General features: G+C 38.4%; 1 protein-coding gene across 2 annotated transcripts; it reads left to right on the top strand.

Moving 5' to 3' along the window:
- LOC139118520 (ubiquitin carboxyl-terminal hydrolase 4-like) lies at nt 1–24,890 on the top strand. 2 transcript variants are annotated; one of them, XR_011548750.1, is made up of 17 exons: nt 4–37; nt 3,095–3,314; nt 4,446–4,520; nt 5,958–6,220; nt 7,274–8,537; nt 10,517–10,610; nt 11,257–11,438; nt 11,833–12,555; nt 12,981–13,022; nt 13,426–13,560; nt 14,032–14,160; nt 15,405–15,634; nt 16,145–16,261; nt 16,858–17,003; nt 18,905–19,048; nt 19,617–23,100; nt 23,144–24,890. XR_011548750.1 is itself a non-coding variant. In XM_070681855.1 (16 exons), exons 5-16 carry the CDS (start codon nt 8,010–8,012, stop codon nt 19,859–19,861), a joined length of 2,715 nt encoding a protein of 904 aa, XP_070537956.1. In that variant the 5' UTR covers nt 1–37; nt 3,095–3,314; nt 4,446–4,520; nt 5,958–6,220; nt 7,274–8,009; the 3' UTR covers nt 19,862–24,890. The 2 variants fall into 2 exon arrangements, 1 of the variants encoding a protein (XP_070537956.1); XM_070681855.1 differs by having other exon boundaries at nt 1–37; nt 19,617–24,890.
- The last annotated feature ends 272 nt before the right edge of the window (nt 24,891–25,162 follow it).

Below are 25,162 nucleotides of genomic sequence, written 5' to 3'. Positions count from 1 at the left end.
GAGATTTCATTGAAGGTCTTTCAACATGGCGGAGCAGGTAATATTATTTTCGTTTTTGTTATCATTCACTGCGCCGACATGGCTGTTACCCCTGCCGCCCAGCAAGGTGACACCATACTGTTACTGTCTTGAGTAAAACATTCATCGTATTACATTTACAATTTTTTACTAGTGTAGTCGAGCGACATCGGATATATCACGCCCTAACATGGGCCTCGTGGTTTGACGTCTCGAAATTTAAATGGTCGGTTCCAAGAAATCAGTGTTGTTTCGTTCTAACAAGCTCTGTTGCTGCGATTTTTTGTATTGCATTGTTTTGTTTTATTTTTATTCAATTCGATGGAAATATGCGAATTTCTCTTACGCTTTGTTCTGCGGAGAACATGTTCCGATGACTGTTCCTGTTTTCAGTTTGTTTGGCCGTTTTGTCATGACCCGTTTCTCTGGATGTAGCAGCACTGTACAAGAATATGGTCGATATCTTTAAAAGCCAGGGCTTCCTCTTTTCGGCCGTTGCTTGAAACTCTAAATGTATGTGTTGTAAGGGTAACCTGTTGATTGTATCATGGTCAATATACATACCTACATTGCGTTCTGCAAAGTTCACTTTCAATTTCCCATATGAGCTCATTCTTTCAGTTCACACAAAATCGCATTGTTATAATTGTCTTTTTAAAAGATCGGAAATCAAAGATAGGTGTCCGTGCTGTAGGTTCGGGTCTCGTCTGGCTTGGTACCTCTCATTTTAAATGAAACCCTTCCGGATCTCTGTTTGCCGTGATCCGTATTTTACCCTACCACTCCCTGATTGTTCCACTCGACTCAACACAGCCTTGTGAGCTGCGGGCATTAGATCGCAGAAATATTTTGTGTAAAATTTATGCCGCTTCACTGCATTTGCCATATTCAGACACTTCAGTGCATGCAATATGTTGGTATATACCTAGAACAGGAGTTGAGTTATTTTTTTGTGTGGAAAGTTTTCCCTTCAATGATGCAATAAATGGAAACGTATTAGAGAATTGTTGAAAATACAAAATCACAACTTGGCCACTGCAAATAGAACTTTGTCAGCCAGTAAAGCTGGTAAAGTTATGAAGGTTTTTCAGTCTACAGTGGGAGTGAGCGGGACTGCTCTGGCCTAGATGAAATTTAAAAATGGGGCTTGCTGACAATAATATTCAGTATGGTAATGGTAAATGCATGAAAGAAAAATATTTCAATGTGTGTGCCTCAGAGGGGCAGGATGCTTATCACCTTCATGTTAAATCAAATAGGTTAAATTGCTAAATCTAACTTAACCCTTTTTCCTGCCAAGTCGGTGAAAATCCGCTTGAAATTCGGTGTAGCCAGAATCTAAGCACTGGTGACCGTTATTCTCCCAACCCGGTGGAAATCGGACCCTTTTTGGGTACTCCTTCCTGCCAAGTCGACAGCACTACGTTTTGCTATCCCCTGTGCGTTTAGGGGTCATCCGAGGAGAGGTTTTCTGACAAGGAACGCCTTTTCCCCTCGAAATGGGTTCGCAGGGAGTCGATAGACAGGGAAAGGTGCAGAAACCTGTCCGCCAGTCCCCACACCGAGGGGGGCTGGTTTTTTTTACCGCTTTTTAGCGGACTTGGCAGGATAGCATGGTGACGTTTTCTGGCGGAGTTGGACGTACTTGGCTGCCTGGCACTATAGAGATTGCTGCCGAACTTGACCAACTCGGCAATGCTAATCTAGAAGGCTACCTCTTGTAAACGACTTGGCAGATATGCCGATGGTGCGAGACGAAAGTCACTTATTCAGTTGTGCGTGACTGAAAATGAGAACGTATTTTTGACGGGACGGCTCGACTTGTTCCTCCGATGGAACGGATGTGAACGACTCGGAAATACCATTACAAACTGGTGTCCGACGTACTAAGCTGGGCTTCAGCTCTGCAAGTTCAAGCCAGGCAACGTCCTTCACCGCCTTGGCCGTGCCATTCAATGGACGTAGCTTTGGATTTTTTATTTATTCCATCGTCCGAAGTATTGGCTCTGGTTTGCAGGCAAACATATCCTCTTGCCGACGCATTGGTAACTACGTACGCTGTTTGCTGTTTGTTTCATAAGGTCAATAAGGTCAATGTGTAGTCTGCATTTAGCAGGGACTGCTTTTGTTATGCAAACCAGCTAGCAGTACAATATGGCTGCCAGGCATGTGGACACGTCGATGGCTAGAACAATGGAAGCATATTGCGTTGCACCCGTGCATCGCAAAAGTGAACTGAAGACTTGGGTGTAGTGACTGGTTATCACTGGTTAGCTGCAGCCCAAGCCATGTTGGTACAAACCCGTACCTGACTGAGGACCACTCGATTAAGTCAGTAATGAACGGTAACACTCGTAAACCAACTCCCAACTGAGCTGGCTAAACTACGTGGAGCTGTGCTTCAATGGCTCAGCCATGTCGTTAATACAACGGCAAAAACGTAGTTTTTGTGCTACACTGCCAAGTCGTTGAAGGTACGTATTCAATTGACCCTACCCTGGGGAAACAGGACAGGTTTGCCGTGCTGCTGCACCCCTAGCACGACGCTCAGGGTCTCTGACTAACAGACGAGTGAGGTGATGTTTGTGCCTAGCGGACGTGCGTAATACTGAAGGAGTTTATTCCGAAAAAATAAACATGAAACGGCAATAAAATGACGCACTCCCAGGGGCAAACAAAGCCGGTGACCTCAATTTTTTTCTGCAGTAACCCTTGAGCTCCTTCCCTGTCTACGGGCATGTAGAAATTATCGAAGTCTAACACGTATAAGTAGGCTAAAACAACCCTGAAAATGGGGCGATTTCTGCCAAAATGCCTGGCAGGATAACATGCAGGAGAGCCAATCTTTTACAGGCACATATTATGGGGCGGTTTTCTACTGACTTGGCAAAATAACGGACAAGGGCGCTCGGCAGGAAAAGGGTTAAAGGCAAACAAAGACTGTCTGCAGACATGTATGTAAATCCTCAATGTTAATAAAACATATGCGAGAACCAGAGATTTAGGACTGGGGCTTTAAGTCTACAGAGAATAAGTGTACTGTATTTGTCTCTTTGTGTCTACATTACCCATCTAGAATACGAATACAGAGATTGGTGATGACACCAAGGAGGAGATAGCTGGTACTGCAGACACACTGTGGGGGTCTGGTGATTTCTCGTCTTCAGCGTCGGCCATGATGGACTCCATTCCACAGATACCAACCAGCGAGGAGCGTTTCCTCGACTTATCAGAGCAGTCATCGTTTGATAATCCCAGTGTGTCTGGGCTTGAAGCTGGCAACACGGCTGCATCAGGTAAGGCTGAAAAGTCAACGTGTTCAAAGAAGCATTGAAACCTTATTCAGACGTGACAGATCCATTCCATGGCTGCCTGATTCTCCACGAGAGGGGGGGGGGGGGGGGGGGGGGGGGGTTTGAGCCTTTAGCCACCACTCTACTAGTAATTGTGGTGGTAGTTGTATGTCCGTCAGATCCAGCAATGAACCTTCTTTTAGCAGGCATGCTCCAAAAGTTATGAGCGTAAAGTTGGTGTCATCCTCAGCCTCAGGGGTCATGCAATAATGAGTATGAGGATGATGCTACAGCAACAGCTTCACTGGCGTCAGATCCGATTATTCCTGATTGTGTCTGATTGAATGATAAGTGTAAAACCACTGTAAAGATGTGCTCCAACTTTCATATCACTTTAAATATTAATCAAAAAATTGTATTTCATAATATTTGGTAACCTTTTATCTTAACATCACTTTCTCACAATGTAGTTACAACACAACATACTTAGCCCTAAATTCGAACGCGGTATGTTTGTTGTTCCTTTAAATCGTAATTATGCAATTTTTCAGGCCTCAAGTCATTAGCTATACAAGTTAATTGTTTCATATGTTTTCTAAATAATTAGGACTTTCATATCGCCTCTCATGGTGGCTATTTTTACACATTTTGGACCATGAATGCCTTTTTTGCACCAATTTTCGAACAATCTTAACACAAGAGTTGACAGGACACCAACAAACATTTCCTGGGATCATGGACTAAAAATTATGAACACTACCGAAAAAACTAGTCTTTATGAGATATTCTTCTGATAAAATATTACCTTCGAACCAGTTTTATGATTCAAAAGAAAATTGTGAAAGAAGGTAGTTGTAATGTTTTAAGTTGTCGGTGAATTTTATCATTTATCCGTCATCGGGTAGTGTCACTTCGGCATTCTTCGGGTATGACGCTGAGTAGCGTCATTTTCAGCATCAGCTACAAAGGTCACTTGAGGCTAAGGCTGAGGATGAGGATGAGGCCAACTTTACACTTGTCCAAAACTATCTTTCAATAGTTTGGTTGTCATGACATAATAATGTTTACATGTCTAACTGAAATCAGCCTGCAAACAGATAATGGATTTTGATGCAAATATTGTTTCTTTCATAGTACCAGAATGCCCCAGTGCCATGTATGGTCCATATTTACCAGATGAACCAGAACCACAGTCTGCAGATGTAAAAGGTAATGTTTGGTTTAATTATTTCACGCTATTTCCCTGCCAGCTACAACGTAATATATCACAAGGCAAAATGGCCACACAATTATCCAAAATGGACACTTCAATTATTTATGCCCATCAGTGAAAAAGTTATGATTGAATTTAGCATTTACCTATATGCAGACTTGTTCATTTTAAGTTTCTTTTTAGGGGGAAATGTGCAATGTATAATTACCGCAGAATAATCCATTGACAACTTCAATGCTGGCCTTGAATAGTAATTAGTCCCCTAGACTGATTTACTATTCAATGCCAGTGGATTATGCAGCATCTGTCTGTGTGATCGTGCGTCCATTCACACCAAGATCTCAGATATGGCTTTGCTGATTTCATTCAAGCTTGGCACAGAGATAAATGGCTTACATTTGCACATTGATTTTTTTGTATGATCAAATATGGCCACCAGGTGACCATTTTGATATATTTGTGTGTGCGTTCGAGCAGATATTTCTGACAAACTGTGGCCAATGTTTTTAATACTTGGTACAAGGGTAATACATTATGGGTAACATGTGCACGTCAATTTGTATTTTGATCCAATCAAATATAGAAATCACGGCCACACAGATATCTCAGATATGCCTTTGCTAAGTACATCATAATGTTCACCACAACACTCCAGAAAAGTGATGTTGGTGACAAACATCCCTCCAACTTTGCTGACAAAGCTCCAGTGAACGCCTGGAATACAAAGTCATAAAATCACAGCTCAAATGAACTGAACAATCCACATCACAGTTCCAGTGATGGTGGCCGACAGTGATGAAAGACTCCAGCTGTTGATCACAAATAGTTCTTTTTCATAGACTTTCACAGCTTACATTTTGATTAGTTTCCATTATCAGTGGCTACGTCGATCTTGAGTTAACATGCCAACTTGCGCTTGCTTCACCAGCTTCTTCCCAAGTGTTGGACAATGGCATCTTTGATCAACACTATTGTGGCCCGTACAGATCACATGATCCAAAATCAGTTTGGTTACACACATGCTAAGCTGCTCAGAAGATGCCCTCTGTTGACTTTCTGTTGGCAGATTGTCACTTTCTTGCCAAACACCCACAGAAGTAATATAATTCACAAAATTGACTTACTCTTCACAGCCAGATCAACACCTTGGCACACAACCAACACAATGATACTTTGTTGGGACTGTGTCATCAACGATGACTTATTAACCAAGGGTCTGTTCAAGTGCTGTACTGGCACATATTTTGAATGGCCAAGCCACAGTTTTCCCAGACTGGTGATAAGAATGAGAAAGAGAATCAAGAGGAAACTTCAGCCATAGTGTTAGGGACTACTTATACTAACTGTTAGCATCTGTATTTGACTTGGGCGTGAACATTTCATGTTTTACTATGTACCAATGCTGACAGACAGAATTTTTTTTTCAAACTCAGATTCCACTGCTGAGAAGGGAGTATGCGGATTGAAGAACCTTGGGAATACGTGCTTCATGAACTCTGGTCTTCAGTGCCTTCTGAGTTGTGCAGCTCTTTGCAAGTTTTTCTTGGAGGAGGAGATTTTCATGCATGACTCGCTGGCAGGAAGGTTCCATAACTTGGTCCAGAAAGTTTGGTGTGGAGAGTATTCGCTGCTTCATCCCTCTGAGTTCAAAGAGACCCTTGGGTTTGTACACGTGCAGTTTAAAGACTTCAGGCAGGTAAGTGTGCTTTCTGATTTCATAGACTTGCACCAAGACCATGTGGTGTATGTGTATCAGTATGGGCTCACCAAACATGATAGGGACACAACCTGAATCATAATCGTGTTGATTCTATAATATCTTTCAGATGATATTAGCTTGGTTTCTGTCGTAATCTGTGAACTGTTTGAATATCCCTTTGAGCGCTGTAATTTTCTCCTGCCAAAATTTTAGTGCAACATTTTACCAATTTCTATGAATTTTTCTGTAAGTTTTTGATAATTTTGGACCAAAAGGACATCGCATTTCATTTGCTACAGTTTTTTCTCAAAATTTTGGCAAAAATCTGAGAAAAATTGACTAGGGTTTATTTTATAAAGTGGACAAAAATAGACTTTGGCGCTCAAAGGGATATTGTACACATTGCTCTCTTTGGTAATAAATATTCATATCAACTGAGTCAATGTGGAAAGATACAGTCACCAGTGTCTGACAACGCAGCTCAGAGTAATCCCCTATGGAATGATATGCCAGGGACTTTGCCAACACACCAGTACCACCAGGTACAGTGATTTGCTGGATTATGTACAGCAACCTACAAGTTTTTGAGATTTTAATCACTATTAAGTGAATAAAGTGATAAAATTAATGTGAAACTGTACAGAAAATATTTCTCACAATCAGCACAACCAACATAAGTTCAATCAACATAAGTTCACTTGCATCCATAAATTGCAGATGCACTGGTTGTCAAAGGATAGGTAGTTAAAAGCCATAGACAGTATGATGCGTTTACCTTCGAGCAGTTTACTTTTAAGCTCTAACAGTCTCTAGTACAAGTTTATATCAGCACCAAAGACCCAAGCAAGCACCAAGCTATGTATATGTCATGTACAATCAAATGCAGACTGGTTAGAATCATGATCACTTTCCCACAATGCAAGTTTTGCGATCACTTAAATATTGCAGAAGCTCAAAAAAATACTTCTTTCATCACTTCTATTTATAATCAATTGCTAACATAGAATATGTAGCTGGCATTCTTTTGCTAATGTATATATTTTCCCCCAGCATGATGGTCAGGAGTTTCTAGCTCTTCTGTTAGATAGCCTACATGAGGAATTGAACCACGCCAAGAACAAGGAAGGCCTTGATGTACAACCTGATGAGTCCATCTCAGATGATTCCAATGACCTGTTGAACGAGCCTAGTGTGAGGCCGTCCACGTCAGTTTGCAAGCATCTCGACATCAAAACGTCTGAAGAGGACGAAGAAAGCAGTCGGTCGGAGATGAGCATATCTGAACAGGAAGAAAGCATGGATGTAACTGCCCTGGAGCAGGATGAACAGACTGACAGTGCCACAAACAACATAACAAAACTGCCCAGTATCGAAGAATTCTACATGAAAGACGTCAAAACCTTGAACACAAACGTGCTGAGGGAGGAGAGTCCGCCGCCCGTGATCGCCATTGACAGTGAGAAGTTCCCCAAGAACGACAAGTCTCCGACAACGAACAAGAAATCGCCGCTGAAGAACAAGGTGGAAAACAAAACTGACACAAGTCCAAAATCACCAAGAAACAAAAAGACCAACCTGCTTGTGGAGAAGAAGAAGAAAGTGGAAAATCTTGCAACTGATAACGACAACGAAAAGATACAGCTAGAAGTGATTGAAGGAGGGAGTGAGATAGACACAATTAAACGAATGAAAATGGATGACAGTGGGACCATTCTGAAATCTCTGCTTTACAAGGGAGGAGTTGATGTACTAGGGGACACTTCTCTTGATATATTTTCCATCACTCATGATCTGGGAGATGTTGAGAAGGTCAAACAAGATCTGGCAAAACTACGGAAAAAAGACACTAACCTGTTTGCCAACTCTCTCTCCAAGTTTCCCTGTCAGTGCCAACAATGAGAGCTGCAACATCTACGATGAGCAGGACAAACTCGGCAAATTTGCCAGCAATACCTTTGGTCTGGAGTTGAACATGGAATGTGAGAAGCCAGTCAACTGTAAGAAACCACAAGGGGAGGATGAGGAAGCCGAAACAGAGGAGGAGGAGGAGGAGGTGAAATTCAAGGGGGCGAAATTTGACGAGGGCGCAGTGTGCAAGCAGATCACTTTTGCTAATAACCAGACTTTGTTGGTCAATGAAGTGAGCCTTTCAAAGTCGAGTACTTGTACTAGTGGTACTACAGTGTGTATGAACAGTCCACGGCAAAACAGGGCAATGCTGGAGTACATGCAGGCAGAAAAGGCATGGCACAAATACCTGGAAAGAAACAGATCCGTCATCGTGGACACATTCCAGGGCCAATTCAAAAGTACTGTAAGTATAAGTCATGGGGCTGTCCTTAAATTTTTCAAAATTGTTCTAGCCACTTTGTGACATTTACTTTGAAAAATAATTTTCAGACCTTTTCTTTATCAGAATGGTTTCTCACTCTTTCTTCAAGCAGATAAACATAATACAACACTTTTCATCCAATACTACAAAAACACTGATGTGATAGAACAGCAATTAAACTGACTGTGGTCAACGTTTATAAGGAGTGGTGAGTCATGAAAGTCAAGGTGTGGTTACTCTGAGAGTAACCTTGAAACTATGTACACAGTGTATATACTTTAACTGTGAGCAGTGTATCCGTGTTGCCATGGTGATCATTAAAGTGTCATCACTTGCAGACTTTTTTGACACAGTAACTAAAAAGACATTTCATTACTGTTGTCATCAATGCTTTGTCACCATTTGGATGAAAAGGGTTGTAATTTGTGTAAGCTTTTAACTTTAAAGGTATACAGTCACCTGAAATCTAAATATGTATATTATTAAACACACAACTTCCCTCTGAAAGGAAGAAAAGTGTTACAAAAACAAATGAGGAAGTTACTCAAACGAAACCAAAACAGTGTTTCGAAGTAATAATACCAAAAAAAAGAAATAAATTCATACAAGAAAACAATCAAATGATGATTACATTTCTGATAGGCGTTCCGTTCTCAATTTCATACATGTAGATATGTTCTGTGCTAGAGGAATTGATATGCTAGTATTTTTCATTATGAATTCAAATTTGTTAGGCATATCTTAAAACGCGGTGTTATATTTTGCAGCTGCAGCAAATAAGAGATATGCCTATATTTAGTCAAAGGAGCGTTCCTTGGTATTCAAAATGCCCATGTGAGGGCGCTGTTTTTAAAAAGTGGCCACCCGCTTAAAATCTGTGATTGGTCAGATTTTCTCATTCCATGGTAACTGTGGCAAAATTGGAACAGGTGACAGTATACCTTTAAGCAAACCTTGTTTACAGCTAGCTAATTGAAAAATGTTTAATTGAAGTAGTATAGACCTTTAAATTTAAAAATGTAGACTTTTGCTCAAACTTCAATCATTCTCTTTCAAAATCAAGAATAAGGGAGTCACCATGCAAATTTTAATACTTTGAATGCAAATTACCGTTACGGTATTAAAATTTACTGATATTCGAAATTCAAAATTGTTGCCATCCCCATGATAACTCCATTGGGAAAAAGCAAATTTTCAATATATAGAAAATAAGACCATAGAAAGTATATTTACTCCAACAGCTTCAAAATGGACCCAAAGAATGGTATATCACAGAAGTATTGTTAAAATTTGAGTCCAACTATGTCCGCAAGGCACATTTGACCTATATAAACAATTTTTATTCTTCCTCTTCTCAAATGTCAGATTATATACAAAAACTAAAAATCTTGATTTGGACAATCTTTCCTCCATGCACACTATTTTGGGAACCCCAGTAACATGCCTGTTGTCCCCTGGATTGCATCCATATACTTGGGGAAATCCAGGACTATGACTGGGGTACCCTGGTAAAATTTACCGGCTCTAACAAACACACTGATATGATTGTACGGTCTGTTCATGTTCTCCAAGTTATTTATTGTTGAAGGTCATCTAAAAGTATAAATCACTGATTGCTCTAAATGCTACATGTATATAACCACCGACCCTCATCCAGCACAGTTCATGTGTTTCCATCAGGTCAAGTAGGCTGAAACCAGCAAATGATAACTTGTCCCATATAAACGCATTGACTGATTTGATGTGTCCCATATAACATGGTACAGAGTTGACCCTTTGAAGTCCTGTAATACTTGTAGCAACATGAAGATTTCCCCTCAATTGTCCTGCTATATATATCATGTTTTTTGGATGACTTGGTGTATAATGCAGACAGATTTTAGCTGACCTTGACCTTGACCGAAAAGGGTATTGTTACTTATGATTTCTGTTATATATATTATTATCTCATTGTGTTTCAGGTTGTTTGTTCAGCATGTGATCATGTCTCTGTGACCTTTGAACCTTTCATGTATCTTTCTCTGCCGTTACCTCATGCCATGGAGAGACAGATTGGTAAGTTTCAAATCAGGATGCTTACCATCTCCGAGATCAGAGTCAATAAAGTCAAAGGAGAGTGTTTTTGGTTGCAATCTGTGCACACCATTCCCTGTGAACAGGTCCTAAATATACTTTTTCGTGGTTATCCCACAATGCATTGCTGCTGCCATTTAAAATTCTTACTACACAGTTGAAACGTGTTGTTTGTTGTGTACATACTATATTAACAAAGTCATTGATATCATTGATAATGCCAAAAACAGGTTGGTGCATTTTGTTTCAATCAGCAAGGAAGATATCATCCAGGATAGCAAGAGCCACCAATGGCATAAGTTACATGTACTCACCCTGGCACAAAAAAACATCATGGAACCAGTGAGAGGACAGTCACTCTAGATAGCAATGTCTTTATGCCATATCATGGTGATGAAAAGATTCAAAAAAGTACATGCATGGAAGAATGCCAACAACTTCTTTGAAAGGCAAAAAAGAAAAACTAACTCGTTCCTAATGCAAGTGAAGTATTTTTTCACATACCCTGATGAAAATTTTACTTTCTCTGGGGGCAGGATTTGTCTGTAGGAATTGTCTCCCTGTATGACAGGTAATACATACTGGTAGGCAATATCTTGATGAATTACTTGTATCTGTTCTGTTGCAGCTGTAGTATGGGTACCTCTGAACCACCACCAACCGATGAGGTATCTGGTGAATTTGATCAAGACTCAAACAGTCAAACAACTCAGGGTAAATCTAATGACCATGATCTTTGGTGAGAACGTACCGCCACCAAATGACGTTGTCTTAGCCGAAGTCTTCGACAACCATGTTGCCAGGGTATTGGTGAGTACAACTGTTTTTAATTCCTTGGCCCTCCTGTCTGTCCTCATCCTCTATTTCTGTCATCACTTTGTCCTCATTTATCTTTCAATGTGTACATCAGCCATAGTGTACTTGGTTTACTATTCATAAACCCACCAGTGGCATTGACATCGCAAAGTGTGGTGATTTGTTAATGTTTCTCTGTCTGACTTGTGTGGAGTGGCCCTGGTGTGTTGTATAACTGAGAGCATGTAGCTGACAAATGTAAACAAGACTACATCCAGCCCTGCTGTGTTAATTTTGTAAAAATTGCTGATACACATCGATTGAAACAACGCCTTAGCCGATTAAGTCACACAGCTTGAATGATTTTTATTGTCCAAGCTGTTTACTGTATCCATAATTTCTTTCACAGGAGGATGGGACCCATCTCAGGTATGTAAACGACGATTACAGACAAATCTATGCCTTTGAAATGGCTCCTAAACCAGACCTTAACATAATGCATCCCAACAACTTATACTGTTCCTACGGTGACTTTGTCATGGCTGACTCAGGTGACGATAATAGGTGGAGAACCAGAGATGATGATGTCATCACAGAGAGTGGTGATGTCAGCACTGCTATCGATGATGTCACCACAGATGATATCACCACGGAGAATACTGATGTCAACAACACTGAGGATAGCAATGATGTGGTCATGCAGTCAGCTGAAAAGGACTATACCACAGATGCAGCTCAGGGGGACGTTTTCAGCAATATCGGATATTTTGATGCCGGAATGTTGGGAAACTATGATTCCAGGGACATGCAAAGTGATGCCATGCAACAAACTTTTTCCCAACCGAACAATGACTGGAATGTGCCTTCTAATTCCAATGCACCAACCACTTTAACAGACGAAGTTGACAGCGCTGACATCAACAACCAAACTGGTGATGTCAGCACTAGTTGGGTACCAAACAATGCCGACACCCACCCATGGACTGATGACACACTGAATCAGTACCCGAACAACGAAAGCAATATTGCTGTGGACTGGCGATCTTGTGCTGTCTGTCTTGAAGAACTGCCAAATCATGAATTGTTGACTCATTTGTCCTGTGGAGGATCTCTCTGCCATGTGTGTTTGGAGGTATGGTGAATTGACCTGCTTGTAATTATTGTGTCATGTTCTCTTTGTGAACTTGAAATTGTCATACATTTCTGAAGAAAGCACTGTTCAGGAAACAGTGTGGCTTTAAATGATCTCCTCATCATCCACAGCAGTCAGATTCCCAGCTTTTCCCAGAAGAGTCAGTTTTCCATCAATTTCAAAGTTCCAGGTTGAATATCTTCCTTATGAAAATTTCTTAAGTGTGTCACCTTCATCAGTTCAACAAAAAATGATTGTATTGTTGAAAACCTCACACTTATTTTGGATCCCATGGTCTCACACATTGTCATGAAGTCAGATTCAGCTGAAAAGCCTTCAAATTTAAGATAAAACCCTCTTACCCTACAAAAAGAATCTTTTGAATACATGAATTCATTGTAGTACGATTTCATTATTTTTTGCAGGCAACTTCCAAACACTATGGAACAGCTGGTTTTCAATGCCCTGTAAGTATACATATATCAGATACTCCACCACTCGTAAAGAATAACCTTTCACCCCATTTCTTACCAAAAATCTGGTGGTGAAAGGTTAGATTTCTGTAATGACCCTAGTCATATTTCTGATTACTCTTTATGAATGTAAATTTCTTTATAGCCTGATAAAATTTGAATTTGAATATTCCAGTTAAAATGCAGTAAAGTTCAGAGATCAAGATTGACATATACAACACTTTTCATCCAAATACTGAAATAGTGCAAAACCACCCTTGTGTGAAGTTTACATAAAACTTTATAGTTCTTGAAATAAATCTCACCGGTATTTTCATGTTCATGATTGCATTGCAGATACTAGGAATTGTTTTGTGAACTTTTGTTCTGGAAATGATGTGCTTGATATTTATTTCAGGTTTGCACGGCAGAGGTGAACCCGGCTGAGGATTTTGTGGCAGCACCTCCACCCACGGATGAAAAAGCCAGCAAGCGTGTCCTTTCCATTCCTGTGCAATTCAGATATGATTATGAAGAAGATGGACAAAGGAAGGTGAGAGGATGAAATTCCTGTAGATGCATCTATCAGGCAAGACATTGCTGCTGCTGCTGCTGAAACAGCCCATTATACAGTGTTTGTAAACAAAGCATACACATTGTGTAAAGCAGACACTATCCCTAAAACTTATAAGATACTGACTGACTTGACACAGTTGGGGAAGTTTAATCAAGGTTGCAAGCATCTGGCCAGTATGCATAGGTTGAAAGAGAAACTGACAATAAATTAATGCGAATAATCTTACACCATTGGAAGGATGTGCTGTTCCTTGAGCTGTGTCTCAGACACAAAGTTGCGTCATTTCTGACCAAGGCTAGTTTTAAATCATTTCACATAAGCAGTGAAACGAGATGTAACTGAACAAGGATTGTATTGCAGCAAGATCTTCAAGAAGCTGAGATGTGGATTGATTACTTCACTTTTAGAAGATGGTAAACAGACTTCAACCTTTGCTTTCCTTTTCAGATGAAGCTGTTTGGCCATCCTCGCATGGTTTTCCTAGCCAATGAAATTCAAGGAGAAGTCTTATTTTGTGCAATAGAACGTCTGATGCCGTTTCAATCTGTCTACAAGATTGTTCTCACTGATGGACAGGTTTGTGTGAATTTTTCTTGAAATAAAAACGAGAGTGATATCACAGGTTATTTCTAAAAATAAGAGAGAAAACAATATTTTGTTTCTAACCTTAATACTTTTAACGAATTTTCATTTCTCAGCTTAAAAATTTTATTTCATTACAGATTTACGTTTAAGAGGAATCATTCTTGTGTTAGTTACAATCAAAGATTATATGTAGATATATTATAAGAATAATGTACAATTTACTTTACAAGTTTGTAAATATACAATGAAAAGCTGTTGATTTTAATGTGTTTTGACAAGAAAAGTTTGCAAATTTAATAGTTTGTAGCACTTTATTTGAAATAAATCTGATCAAGTGAATTTCATGTGTGCTCATGGAATAATAACTATTGTACAATACTATGAATATTCATTCACTCATACACTGCAGATTAACCCTTTGAGTGCCAAAGTCAATTTTTGTCACCTTAATAAAATATACCATAGTCAATTTTTATCTGATTTTTTGCCAAAATTTGATAAAAAACTGTAGCCGATGAAACGTGATATCCATTTGGTCTAAAATTATAGAAAAACATACAGAAAAGTTCACAAAAATCGGTAAAATATTGCAGCACAAAAATTTTGGTGGGAAAAATTACAGCAGTTGAAGGGTTAACTGTCACAACAAAATTTCAATATTCCTTTTGCTAATTTTTATTTCTGAAATTCTCTTTGTGCTTGTCTCATAGCACCATTCCAAATTGTCTCAATTCTCTTTAGACATTTACTGAAGTTTTTGCACAAGTTTGTATATGTACCACATCTTTGTTGGTTGCAAAAACTTCTGAAGGACCTTTGAAGATCATGTTAGACTCTGCAGCATTGTAGCATGTATGTGTATTTGACTGCTGACCCTAATCCTGCCAAGTTCATATGTCACCATCAGGTCAAATTTGTTAAGACTAGTGAAACATAACATGTCAGATATATTAACCCCCCCCCCCCAAAAAAAAATGAATATTTGAAAGCCCCAAAACATCTGTAAACATGATTTTCACAGACTAAAGCTGCTATAACATACCAAGACAAAGTAGGTGAAAATGCATACGATTTTGGCTCAATACCACTTTTTACTGACACGGCAGATAGGGAATGATAGCAGCAAAAAGGTTAGGCAGCATTTAATTTTTTCCCTCCATGTCATAAACTGTCTGGAAAGTGATATACTGGTATGTAACATGTTGTGTAATTTGCTACTGAATTTCTTCTGGCAGGGTTACCACTGTTCAAGGTGCATGTACAATCTACACTGCAGTGGTTGTGAGCTGGTCCGGGAAGTCGATATCTCCCTCCAGTCTGGTGACCACCTCACCGTGGTCTATGACGACGTCATTCCGCATCAGTTTGAGTACTCAGAGCAGATGTCGGACCACGAGTCCATGAACGACCTCCGCAAGCAGACCCCACTGACCTTGCAGGACTGCTTTCGTGCATTTACAGAGAGGTGAGGAGAAAATATGACAGACAAATATCAGCAGACTTTACAATTCACATTTACAGACTAATCATTCTGATGTCATGCTTTGTGTAATAATTGATTTTCCTCCCTCAGTGCCAATACATGTGTAAGACATTGTGTTAACATAAGGATGATTGCAATTATTGAATGAAATTTAAAGGCATGGTTCAGGCGTCAGATTGTCTTGCCAGGAAATGTACTTACTAGATTACAATTTCAATGGAAAACAAAAGGCTATGACACCTTCATAATCCTCTTACAGACTAGAACAAACTTGATCCCTTGGATCGATTCCCCTACCTTTAAGAAAGAGCGAAGATAAGTGAAGTGATGCAGTGTTTTGGATTCACCACTAGTAATCTAGGGAGTCAGTAGTGTAGGTTTAGGGATAGTATACATGGCTAGAGCCCCTCAGGAAACCTTGTAGTTGTATCCTAAGGTCTGTGTCTGCTAATCTTCCCTCATTCTTAAAAAGTTGACATTTTATCTTTTCAGTGAACTTCTTGATGAGCACAATCCATGGTACTGCCCAAAATGTGAACAAAACCAGTGTGCCAGGAAGACACTGACTGTATGGAGGTACCCAGAGACTCTGGTTGTCTATTTGAAAAGGTGAGACAGTAATTACTGATTCTGTGAGGACTGGCAAACTTGAAGTTATGTACAAATACACAAAGATTCACTGGAACCTGACTTTATCAAAACTTTTTTAACCTATCCACCATCGTGGTTTGGCCCGAACCCATCACTGTTAAGAATGACTGTTGGCCTTCTTTACAGGGAATTAAGGGTGCCCAGTTTAAATCATTTCACCTTAACTTGTCCTGGCAATCACTTCATTTGGAAATTAGGCTCCCAAATATTGGTGGTGAAAGTGTCAATATTTTCAGAGTAATTGTTTTACTTAACTTTACTTTCCTGTCCATAACACAATCCAATTGCGGCCACTCAATGACTTGCAAGGCAGTGACTGACAGGTTAAGGCTATGTTACATCTGAAAACAGCAGACAAAAAAATTATATAATAAAAGCAAACAGCTCACACTAAATATTTTGTAGCAGAGAAGCAATTTTCTCCTTTGTACAATCAGTGTGTGGTTCAAACGTATTATCTTTCAAAGATGATGTCAGATCTCTGCAATTGGAAATGAGATGTAAAATGTGTGAGGTCTCACCTGAGTTAATTCTCTATGCAATCTTCTCACCAGGTTTGTGTTCCATGAACTGTGCAGTACTAAACTAGACAACAAGGTTTTATTCCCTGTAGAGGGTTTAGATGTCTCAGGTTTCATCTCAGGACCAGTTGATGACAGCCTTGTCTATGACCTACAGAGCTGTGTATGTCACTTTGGAGGTAAGTCATTTCCATTCTGAATCTGTTCACTTGTCATCAGTTTCTACTCTACAAACAAAGTATCTTCACTTCCTGTTAGATTCTGAAAAGGACAAAGGAGTTGCATGTACAGTGTAGGTAGAACATGCTTCAAAACTTGAAGATTTAAAGTTTTGTTCAAACTTTCCTCAAGAAAACGTTAAATCATTCTTTTTCCAAATCAAGAATGAAAATGATGCATCACCGTGCAACAATAAAGGCCGCTATCCCTGCACTGATTTTACCTGGAAAAATGATTTTTCCGTTTTCATAAAAGCAAGACATTGAAAACTGTATTTACTCCTCAAGCTTCAAAATGAGTCCACAAAACCAGTAGACCAGCAAATTATTGGAAAAAATTGAAGAATCTGAATATCTGTCCCTAAAGTCAGTTTCTACCTTAAAGCAACCAAATTTACCCTTGTCATATTTATGTTAATTTTGTATCGTCCGAGAATTACTTGCATTGCGTAAAACCTTTACACATGCTGAAGTAGTTGAGAAAAGACAACTATTGAAATTCTTAAAGATACAATTTGTAAAGAAAGCAGTGACCTCTGTATGTTCATAAGCTGATATCTGCTGTCATAAATTGTAAACTTTGGAGCACAGTACAGGGAGGTGTTATATTACACTGACATTCTGTATTATCAACGGCATTTGAGGTCATGCCTGATTTTTGGAAAGAACATGATTTAAAAAGGCATGTGAATAGGTATAACATTTACTGAACAAAAAAGTTATAGCTGGTATTAATTTCCGAGTAAAATCACGTGTTTCTGATAATGATTTGATAATACTGTCTGTTGTCTTTCCTGTAAATGCTGTTTGGAAGTGTTAGGGACCAAAACACACACATGGCAAATGAAAGTTGGTGCGTTTGATCTTGAAGCCCTCCCCATTCTCTAAACAAAAGTTTTAGAGTGTGAAAAACTGACAATGACAGAATTATTTGAATCTCTCCCAAACTCGATGAAATGCCGTATAGGTTGTGGAAAGTTTAAAACTTCTGACAGCTTCTTAACCCATTACAGCAAACTTTTAAAAAACAAGATCTGAATTGAGATTTGTTCGTATGCATATACATGATTTCTATGGTGTCTCCATGGTGTCTGCTTTGTGCAAATTCATTCACAATAATCAAAATCAAGGTAAACCACTCGCCCTTACAGTAATGCAGTGAGTTCAGGGCTCGAAATAATACCTGTCTGCCTGTCCCGGATGAGTGAAATTTGGCCTGGGACAAGTAGTTTTGAAAAGTACTTGTCCAAGTTGACAGGTAGATTTTTTTAAGCCTGCAACCAGTATTTCAACCTATTGACTATAGCAAATATTCATAAGTTTAAATTTATGTACCTTTTAAAATTTTGAAAATCATTTTTTGGATATTTACCTGTCAGAAAAAAGTAAAAGAAAGTTCGATAATATCTAATCACTGTTTACAGGAGTCAGCCATGTTGATTTATCTACGGTCACGTCTCAAATCTCTTAGATTGGGAGATTCTCAGAGCCATCTCGACACGGATGGCGTTGTTACGCCATTTTGCATACAACACAAACGTGAGTTTGTTGAACTTTCCCAGATTCACTCGTTGGTTCTGTCAAAAACTTCCTATCAAACTAATTAAAAATGACATTCAATTTCTCTGGACATTGTCTCAGGTGAGTTGAAATTAGTATAGTTTCTTAGAATAAATTATGCCATTTTGGACAGGTACTTTTCTCACTGGGACAGGCACTTTTTATTTTGACTTGTCCAGTGGACAGGTGGTTGAAAAAAAGTATTTCGAGCCCTGGAGTTAACTTTGTTTTCCATGTGGGTGTATAATCATCCACGGCCCTGTAGCACATCTTAACCGAGCTCATCTTATCTGTTGTTACAGGTGTCAATGCAGGACACTATACAGCATACAGTAAGAATGCCCTGACTGGACCATGGTACTATTACAATGATGAGATGACTTCTCAACAGGAGCCCAATGAAACAGATGCAAGCAGTGTCTATGTTCTGTTTTATCAGAGGAGAGGTATGTCGTATTCACACCGCTTTTCAGTGGCTGGAGTCTAAGAGTAATGTGAGAAGAGGATTTTCTTGGCCGCTTTGTGTGTGTGTGTGTGTGTGTGTGTGTGTGTGTGTGTGTGTGTGTGTGTGTATTATATATACATATATATATAGAGAGAGAGAGAGAGAGAGAGAGAGAGAGAGAGAGAGAGAGAGAGAGAGATTGATTCTATACTTTGATATTGTCACCCTTGATACAAGGTATAGTCAATCAAACATTTTTGATCAGTAGATGATGCATGTTCTCAACATTTTGGTCTCATTGAAAAACCCATGGATTTTGGCCTTTTTGTTTCAGTTTTTCCTTGTTTTACAGACCCTTCTTTTACAGATTCCCTATCATGTTTTCTCTTCAAGATTAGTCGTGAGGAAGTGTATCATCAGAGATCTCCAAATCCACTTGTTTTGCAATATGATCCAATGCGGATGGCTTAAGATCTTTGTGTGTGTGGAGTTTACAATGTGGTAGTGGAGGAAAGTGTCGCTAACAATCAAGTCATTGGAGTAATATTTTTCTGATATTTGCCCATCAGGTCCACAGATGGACTTCCTGCCTGCCTCATCACAGCCAAGAGAGACCCATCCAGATCAGAACAACACCAGGGACACGTCAGACTTGATCAAAAGTCTTGGCAAAGAAGACAGTGAGGAAGACTCGGCAATCAATCATGAAGAAATTGACCGCTTACTGGAACAGCTACAGTCCTGTGAAAGTAATGATGATGGAACACAGGGAGACAACAGTAACGGGGAAAAGGGCTTTGACTTCTACAACTAAAATTCTAGCCATTATTTCCGCTAGGAAAATTCTGTCATCAACTATTTAAAATAGACTGCTTACGTGAACAGCTTCAGTCCAATGCAATGGATCACAGGGCAACAGTAATTGTAACAAGGGCTACAGTCTCTTCAGCTAAGGTTCAACTACAATCACCTTTTTAACCATAACAATGTAAATATTTGATGTTTTGTGAGAAGAGAATGTTTACTCAGTGCAATCGTGAGAAATCCAAAAGAGTTGAAATGGTACGTCTCCATTGTTTTCAATATAGGAAACCGTGCACAACTTAGGATACGAAATTTGATTGTTGTTTTCTTCTCAGTTGAATGACCGATCATGATCATATTAATTTAGAAATTTGCTTGAAATTCAAGAAATCCTCTTCACCAAATGCTAAATTGTAATAAAAAGTTCATTAAGGATGATCTAAATCATACTGTCTCGGGAATAAAACATGGCATCTTGATTACAGCAGTGTTCTATGAAAAAATGGACACTGAAGAGGTCACTTAATAGCAGAGCAGGATAAACAAATACATGGTTGTGAATATTGGAATACACACAGTTCAATGCGCATTCATGCACGTTGTTTTGGCCACAAGAATTTGTGGTTTTACCTATCGCAGTGGCTATGTAATTGTTGTAAGATTTTACCCTAAAATTGCAAATGTACAAATTTGATTGTAAATCATGTCAAAAGTAACCCCCCACCTTCCCATAGAGTGGTCCATCTTTGCCCTTTAAAACAAAAGGGTTGTACCAATATGTGGAGGTTAAAAGGTTCAATCTTTATCATGTCAAATTAGGGGAGGGAAATGAGCAAGGATCACAGTGTAAATTTTTGATATGGGATCAACACTATCATAGATTTTACTTCTATTAAAAATTTCAATATGGCTGCCAAGTTTGTGTGTCAATGCAACAAAATTTGTCTTTAATTTTGTTTTGCAAAGTAAATTATGATTACATTAATTTTTTTAAAGCTAAAAGTGTACCTTGACTCTGCAAATGTCTATTACAGCCTGAACAGTATCACAGGAACATATGCTGTATGTTCGCTAAAAATTTGCCCAGCAAGTTTTGCATGTTCATGAAAAATTTGGCTCAGCAACTTTTGTAAACCTTCGTTGACCTCTATGTCAATTGAATTAGCACGGTTCTGGGTTTTTGTATCCCTCTCCCAGGAGTCTCAAAAATATGTAAACGGAATATGTTGTTGAAGAATAATTTACATTGTTTGTTGTCAAAAATTTACCAGTTATTTGTGATACTAAGTATTAATTTTCAATCACAAGATTTTAAAGCTCTGCATTTGCTTTGTTATATACCAGATCACAGTTAGATCAATGTTACTTTTCACAAGCAGTTCATGATTTTGAACTCACAGCAGGATTAATAGCTTTTTTGAGGGAAAGGAAAAGGGGAGGGGGGACATATCAAAATTTTGAGAAAACACATCAAGAGTACTGTTGGGACTTTCATTCAAACATCTGTCCATAAAATGTGAAATGTAAGAAGAGAGGATCAACTCTGCATAATTTTTGCAAGTACTAGTATTTTGACAAGCCAGTGAAAGCTGATTGATCACACTATATTCACACACAAAAATAACAAGTCAGTTATCGTAGACTTTTATTGTTTTTTTGTTTTAAATTATACTTTTTTCAGTGATTGCGTGCATATCGGTTGCACTGTAAAGGCACCCAGATGACAATTATTGTAAGAATTTTTTGCATTCTGCTGCCAAAATTTCATCTGCTCACCCCTCTACTTCTCAGTACACAGGTCCAAGTGTACAGTTGAAAACACTGGGTTTGGGTTAAACCATGCTGGTGATAGGGTTAAAATGAATATACCAGTGTGAAGACCAATTTTATGAGGGCGCTGTTAAAGCTGTTGAAGCAGCTTGTTTTTTTTTGCAAATGTGACATGCTCTGTAGGTAGTTGTTGTGTTTGTGTGACAGCAACAAAACTGAACCTTTCTGTAATACAACACTCATAATGCATTATTTTGTATTGACAAGAACATTTTCAAATATTTTATGACATTGTTCAATGTTTTTCATTCATTTTGTCCATCTTGTTGTTCATCTGATATGTGTTTTGTTAGCAGATTTTTATTCAGAAGAAAATTACAAACTTACTGTTCATTGGGAGTGATGCATTACTTATTGAATCACATCATTATTTTTTTGCTCTTGATGTTTTGTCCAATTTTTTTCAGTCGCAGTGTTAATATAGGAATAACATCTGCATTTTTCTATCATGTGTGTTACAGAGAATTTCGTTGCCTTCAGTGTCGTGACAGGGTAATCCTGACTTGTACGAAAGCTACACTGTCATTCATACCCTCTGAAAACTCTGAAATTGGTTTGAAGACGTTTTGTTGTTTTGTAAACTTTTTAAAAGGTTCCGTACACTGTTCTGTGTTTTTCTCTTGTATATTTCAATTTTTCTAAGTATTGATATACACTCAGCTGGTCCAAAAGCAAAATGGTTAGCAATTTTTTTTTATCCCATACCAACCTTACAATAGATACGCAACACCAACAGCTTATCAAAACGTAGTGAACAGTTCCTCCAATGTGGCTATATAATTCTTTTTTTCACATGACTTATTGGGTACTTTCATTATCTTTGTTTAGTATACTAAAATGATGAAACCCACTAGTTTACCATTCCAGTATAGCTCTTGGCAAATTCAACAATATTTCAGCATCAAAATGGATACTAAATTGCTGATCGATTCCATGCAAACTGGCTAGCAACATTTCATTTGGCAGATTACAGAATGTATTTACTCATAATCATTTCTATGACAGTTTCCCTTTTGAGATGCATTCTCCAAATATAAATATACAGTACTGAGCGTTTTGTGATAAAAGCAATATTTTCCCTCCAATGTAGAATTGTAGTGTTTTTGCTCTTTTTTAGATAGGTCACTAAAAGTTTATGAAACTGCCTAAACCTACAGAAGGATAATGCCATTTTACACAGCACTCAAAATGGGTGACAAATCAATGATGTATTTGTGATTGTCAGACTATAATGGTCAGATATCAGGTTCCTTTGACATATATTGTTTTGTCAACATGCAAATGTGAGATGCCATATCCATAAAACAAAGTTTTTTATCTGTACAGGTGCCTAAGAACTGTCTATATTATGTGTTGTTGACCTTACAGTGATGCGATACTTGGTCAATATGATGTTTTGTTGACCTTAAAGTGGTTGAGGTACTTGGTCAATATGATGTTTTATTGACCTTAAAGTGGTGAGGTACTTGGTCAATATAATGTTCTGTTGACCTTAAAGTGATGAGGTACTTGGTCAATCTAGTGTTTTGTTGACCTTAAAGTGGTGAGGTACTCGGTCAATAGAACGTTTGTTGACCTGAAAGTGGTGTGGAACTGTACTTGGTCAGTATAATGTTTTGTTGACCCTCAAGTGGTGAGGTACCTGGCCAATAAAATGTTCTGTTGACTTTAAGATATGAGATACCAGGCCCATAATGAAAACTTCAATGCATGCAGGTGTATAATTATTTTTCTATGATGGCGACAAATGGTGATGTAATTATAAGAATCAGAGAGTAAGCCTTCAAGATTTACTCATTTGTTTCTAAAGGCCACCTTGAGAGAGGTCATTATTTATTGAGAAGGGTCAATAACAACCGTATTGACTCCTGAAGTCATCTGTCAGAAATGCAATATTGATATTGTAAGTTCTTATACCAAACCATATCAATGGGCTTCTCGGTCAGATGTATGTAAGTGGTCATTATTAATGAAAGTGAATCAAGCTCCTTGACAATTATTTTAATTTACTTCTCAGTGGACAAAATTTGATGTAAATTAATCAAGTATTGGAGTCTGCATGAAATATTGAGTTCAGATACTTCCAAAGTAACATGTTACATATGCTTGATGTGGTTGTCTCAAGAGTTTCAGTGCACACTTCATGCCGACTCTGTGATTTATCACTTTGATGGGTATTTTGGTGTCGTTTGTTTAAGAAGTGCGTCCATTTACACAGACCAAACTCATGATTGTGACCAGTCTCGGTATTTTCAATTTCAATGTATTGACATTAGATTTCAACATCTCAGATGAAAAATTAATTGTCAAAGACCAGGGTATCAGAACAAACATGGTTTCATTTATCAAGTCTCCATGCCGTATGCCACACATCCATTATGAATCTCAGACAAGCCAACAAGTGACAATGTGATTACTTTCTATCATGTTAAGTTTTCCCATTTTTCAAATAACATGAAGTAGTATTTTTTGCCATAATGGTTGTGGGATATTCTCCATAGAATTGATGTATGTACTGTTACATATTGCAACAAACTGTAAACAAGACACCCTGTACTGATATAACCCTGTGACAGTACAATTTCCCATCTGTAAAGTCACTTTAACCCTTTCACCACCAGACTTTGGTTCAATCCCATTGTTTTAAACAGGGAAGATGGACCTATATACAAGCAATTGGGGGTGAAAGGGTTAGACCACATTTTCTTTGGTGATGTGTTTAGTACTGTAACTCTGATATTTGTTGAAATCTTTTCTGTCGCCTTGTTAAAAACTAGTGTTCATCCTCAATAGAGATGTTTTTATGTCTTTATTTTACACTATTTCAATCATTGAGTATTCGTAGCTTTTTTCCGCAGTTTTCAATTTTGATCACTTTGATCTTGTGATCACTCTTTTAATCCACAAAAACTTTTGTTGTTTTCAAAGAGACAAAGAAATGTTAGAGGACGAAGTGAAACTTGTTTTGCAGCAATACATGGGAGAGAAAAAGAACTGGATTTTCATATTTTTGTCGTAAATGATGATTTACTAAGTGTGTCAGTTTTTTCGTAGCCGGTGCTAATTGCAGCTGTCTTGTGCTACCTTTTTTGTCGTGTCCGGACCTGTGTACATTTGGTTCAGTTTGCCATGGTAACCCGGAAAACATTTTATGTGTAACCAAGGAGACAACTAAAGGAATGGAATATGAATAAAACATGATGAAACAACTTGTGTCGTTCAGCACTTTTTATTTGTCATTTTTGACTCTGTGCAGTTCTAAACTGACCTTTGAAAACAGAAATGTTCATTTGAGTGGAAAAATGAATATGAATGTGGTTTCTGAACTGGACTATAGATGAGAAATCACCAGTAGTTCATTGTTTCAAAAACATGAACTATCAAATCTGATGCTGTTTCATTAGTTATGAATTAATTTTCTCTGTCCTTCAACTCCTAATATATCTTCCCATTTGATTCCAACAACACCACTGGGCAATAA

This window comes from Ptychodera flava, chromosome 19, assembly GCF_041260155.1.
Source record: "Ptychodera flava strain L36383 chromosome 19, AS_Pfla_20210202, whole genome shotgun sequence".
Classification (NCBI taxonomy): Eukaryota; Metazoa; Hemichordata; class Enteropneusta; family Ptychoderidae; genus Ptychodera; species Ptychodera flava.
This window is presented reverse-complemented; position numbering and strand designations above follow the sequence as displayed.

Coding starts and splice junctions, on each gene's coding strand:
- LOC139118520 (XM_070681855.1), top strand. CDS start 8,010: ATGATCTGGGAGATGTTGAGAAGGTCAAACAAGATCTGGCAAAACTAC. Junction 13,561..14,031: donor AAGAAGATGGACAAAGGAAG/GTGAGAGGATGA, acceptor TTTCCTTTTCAG/ATGAAGCTGTTTGGCCATCC. Junction 14,161..15,404: donor TTGTTCTCACTGATGGACAG/GTTTGTGTGAAT, acceptor TTCTTCTGGCAG/GGTTACCACTGTTCAAGGTG.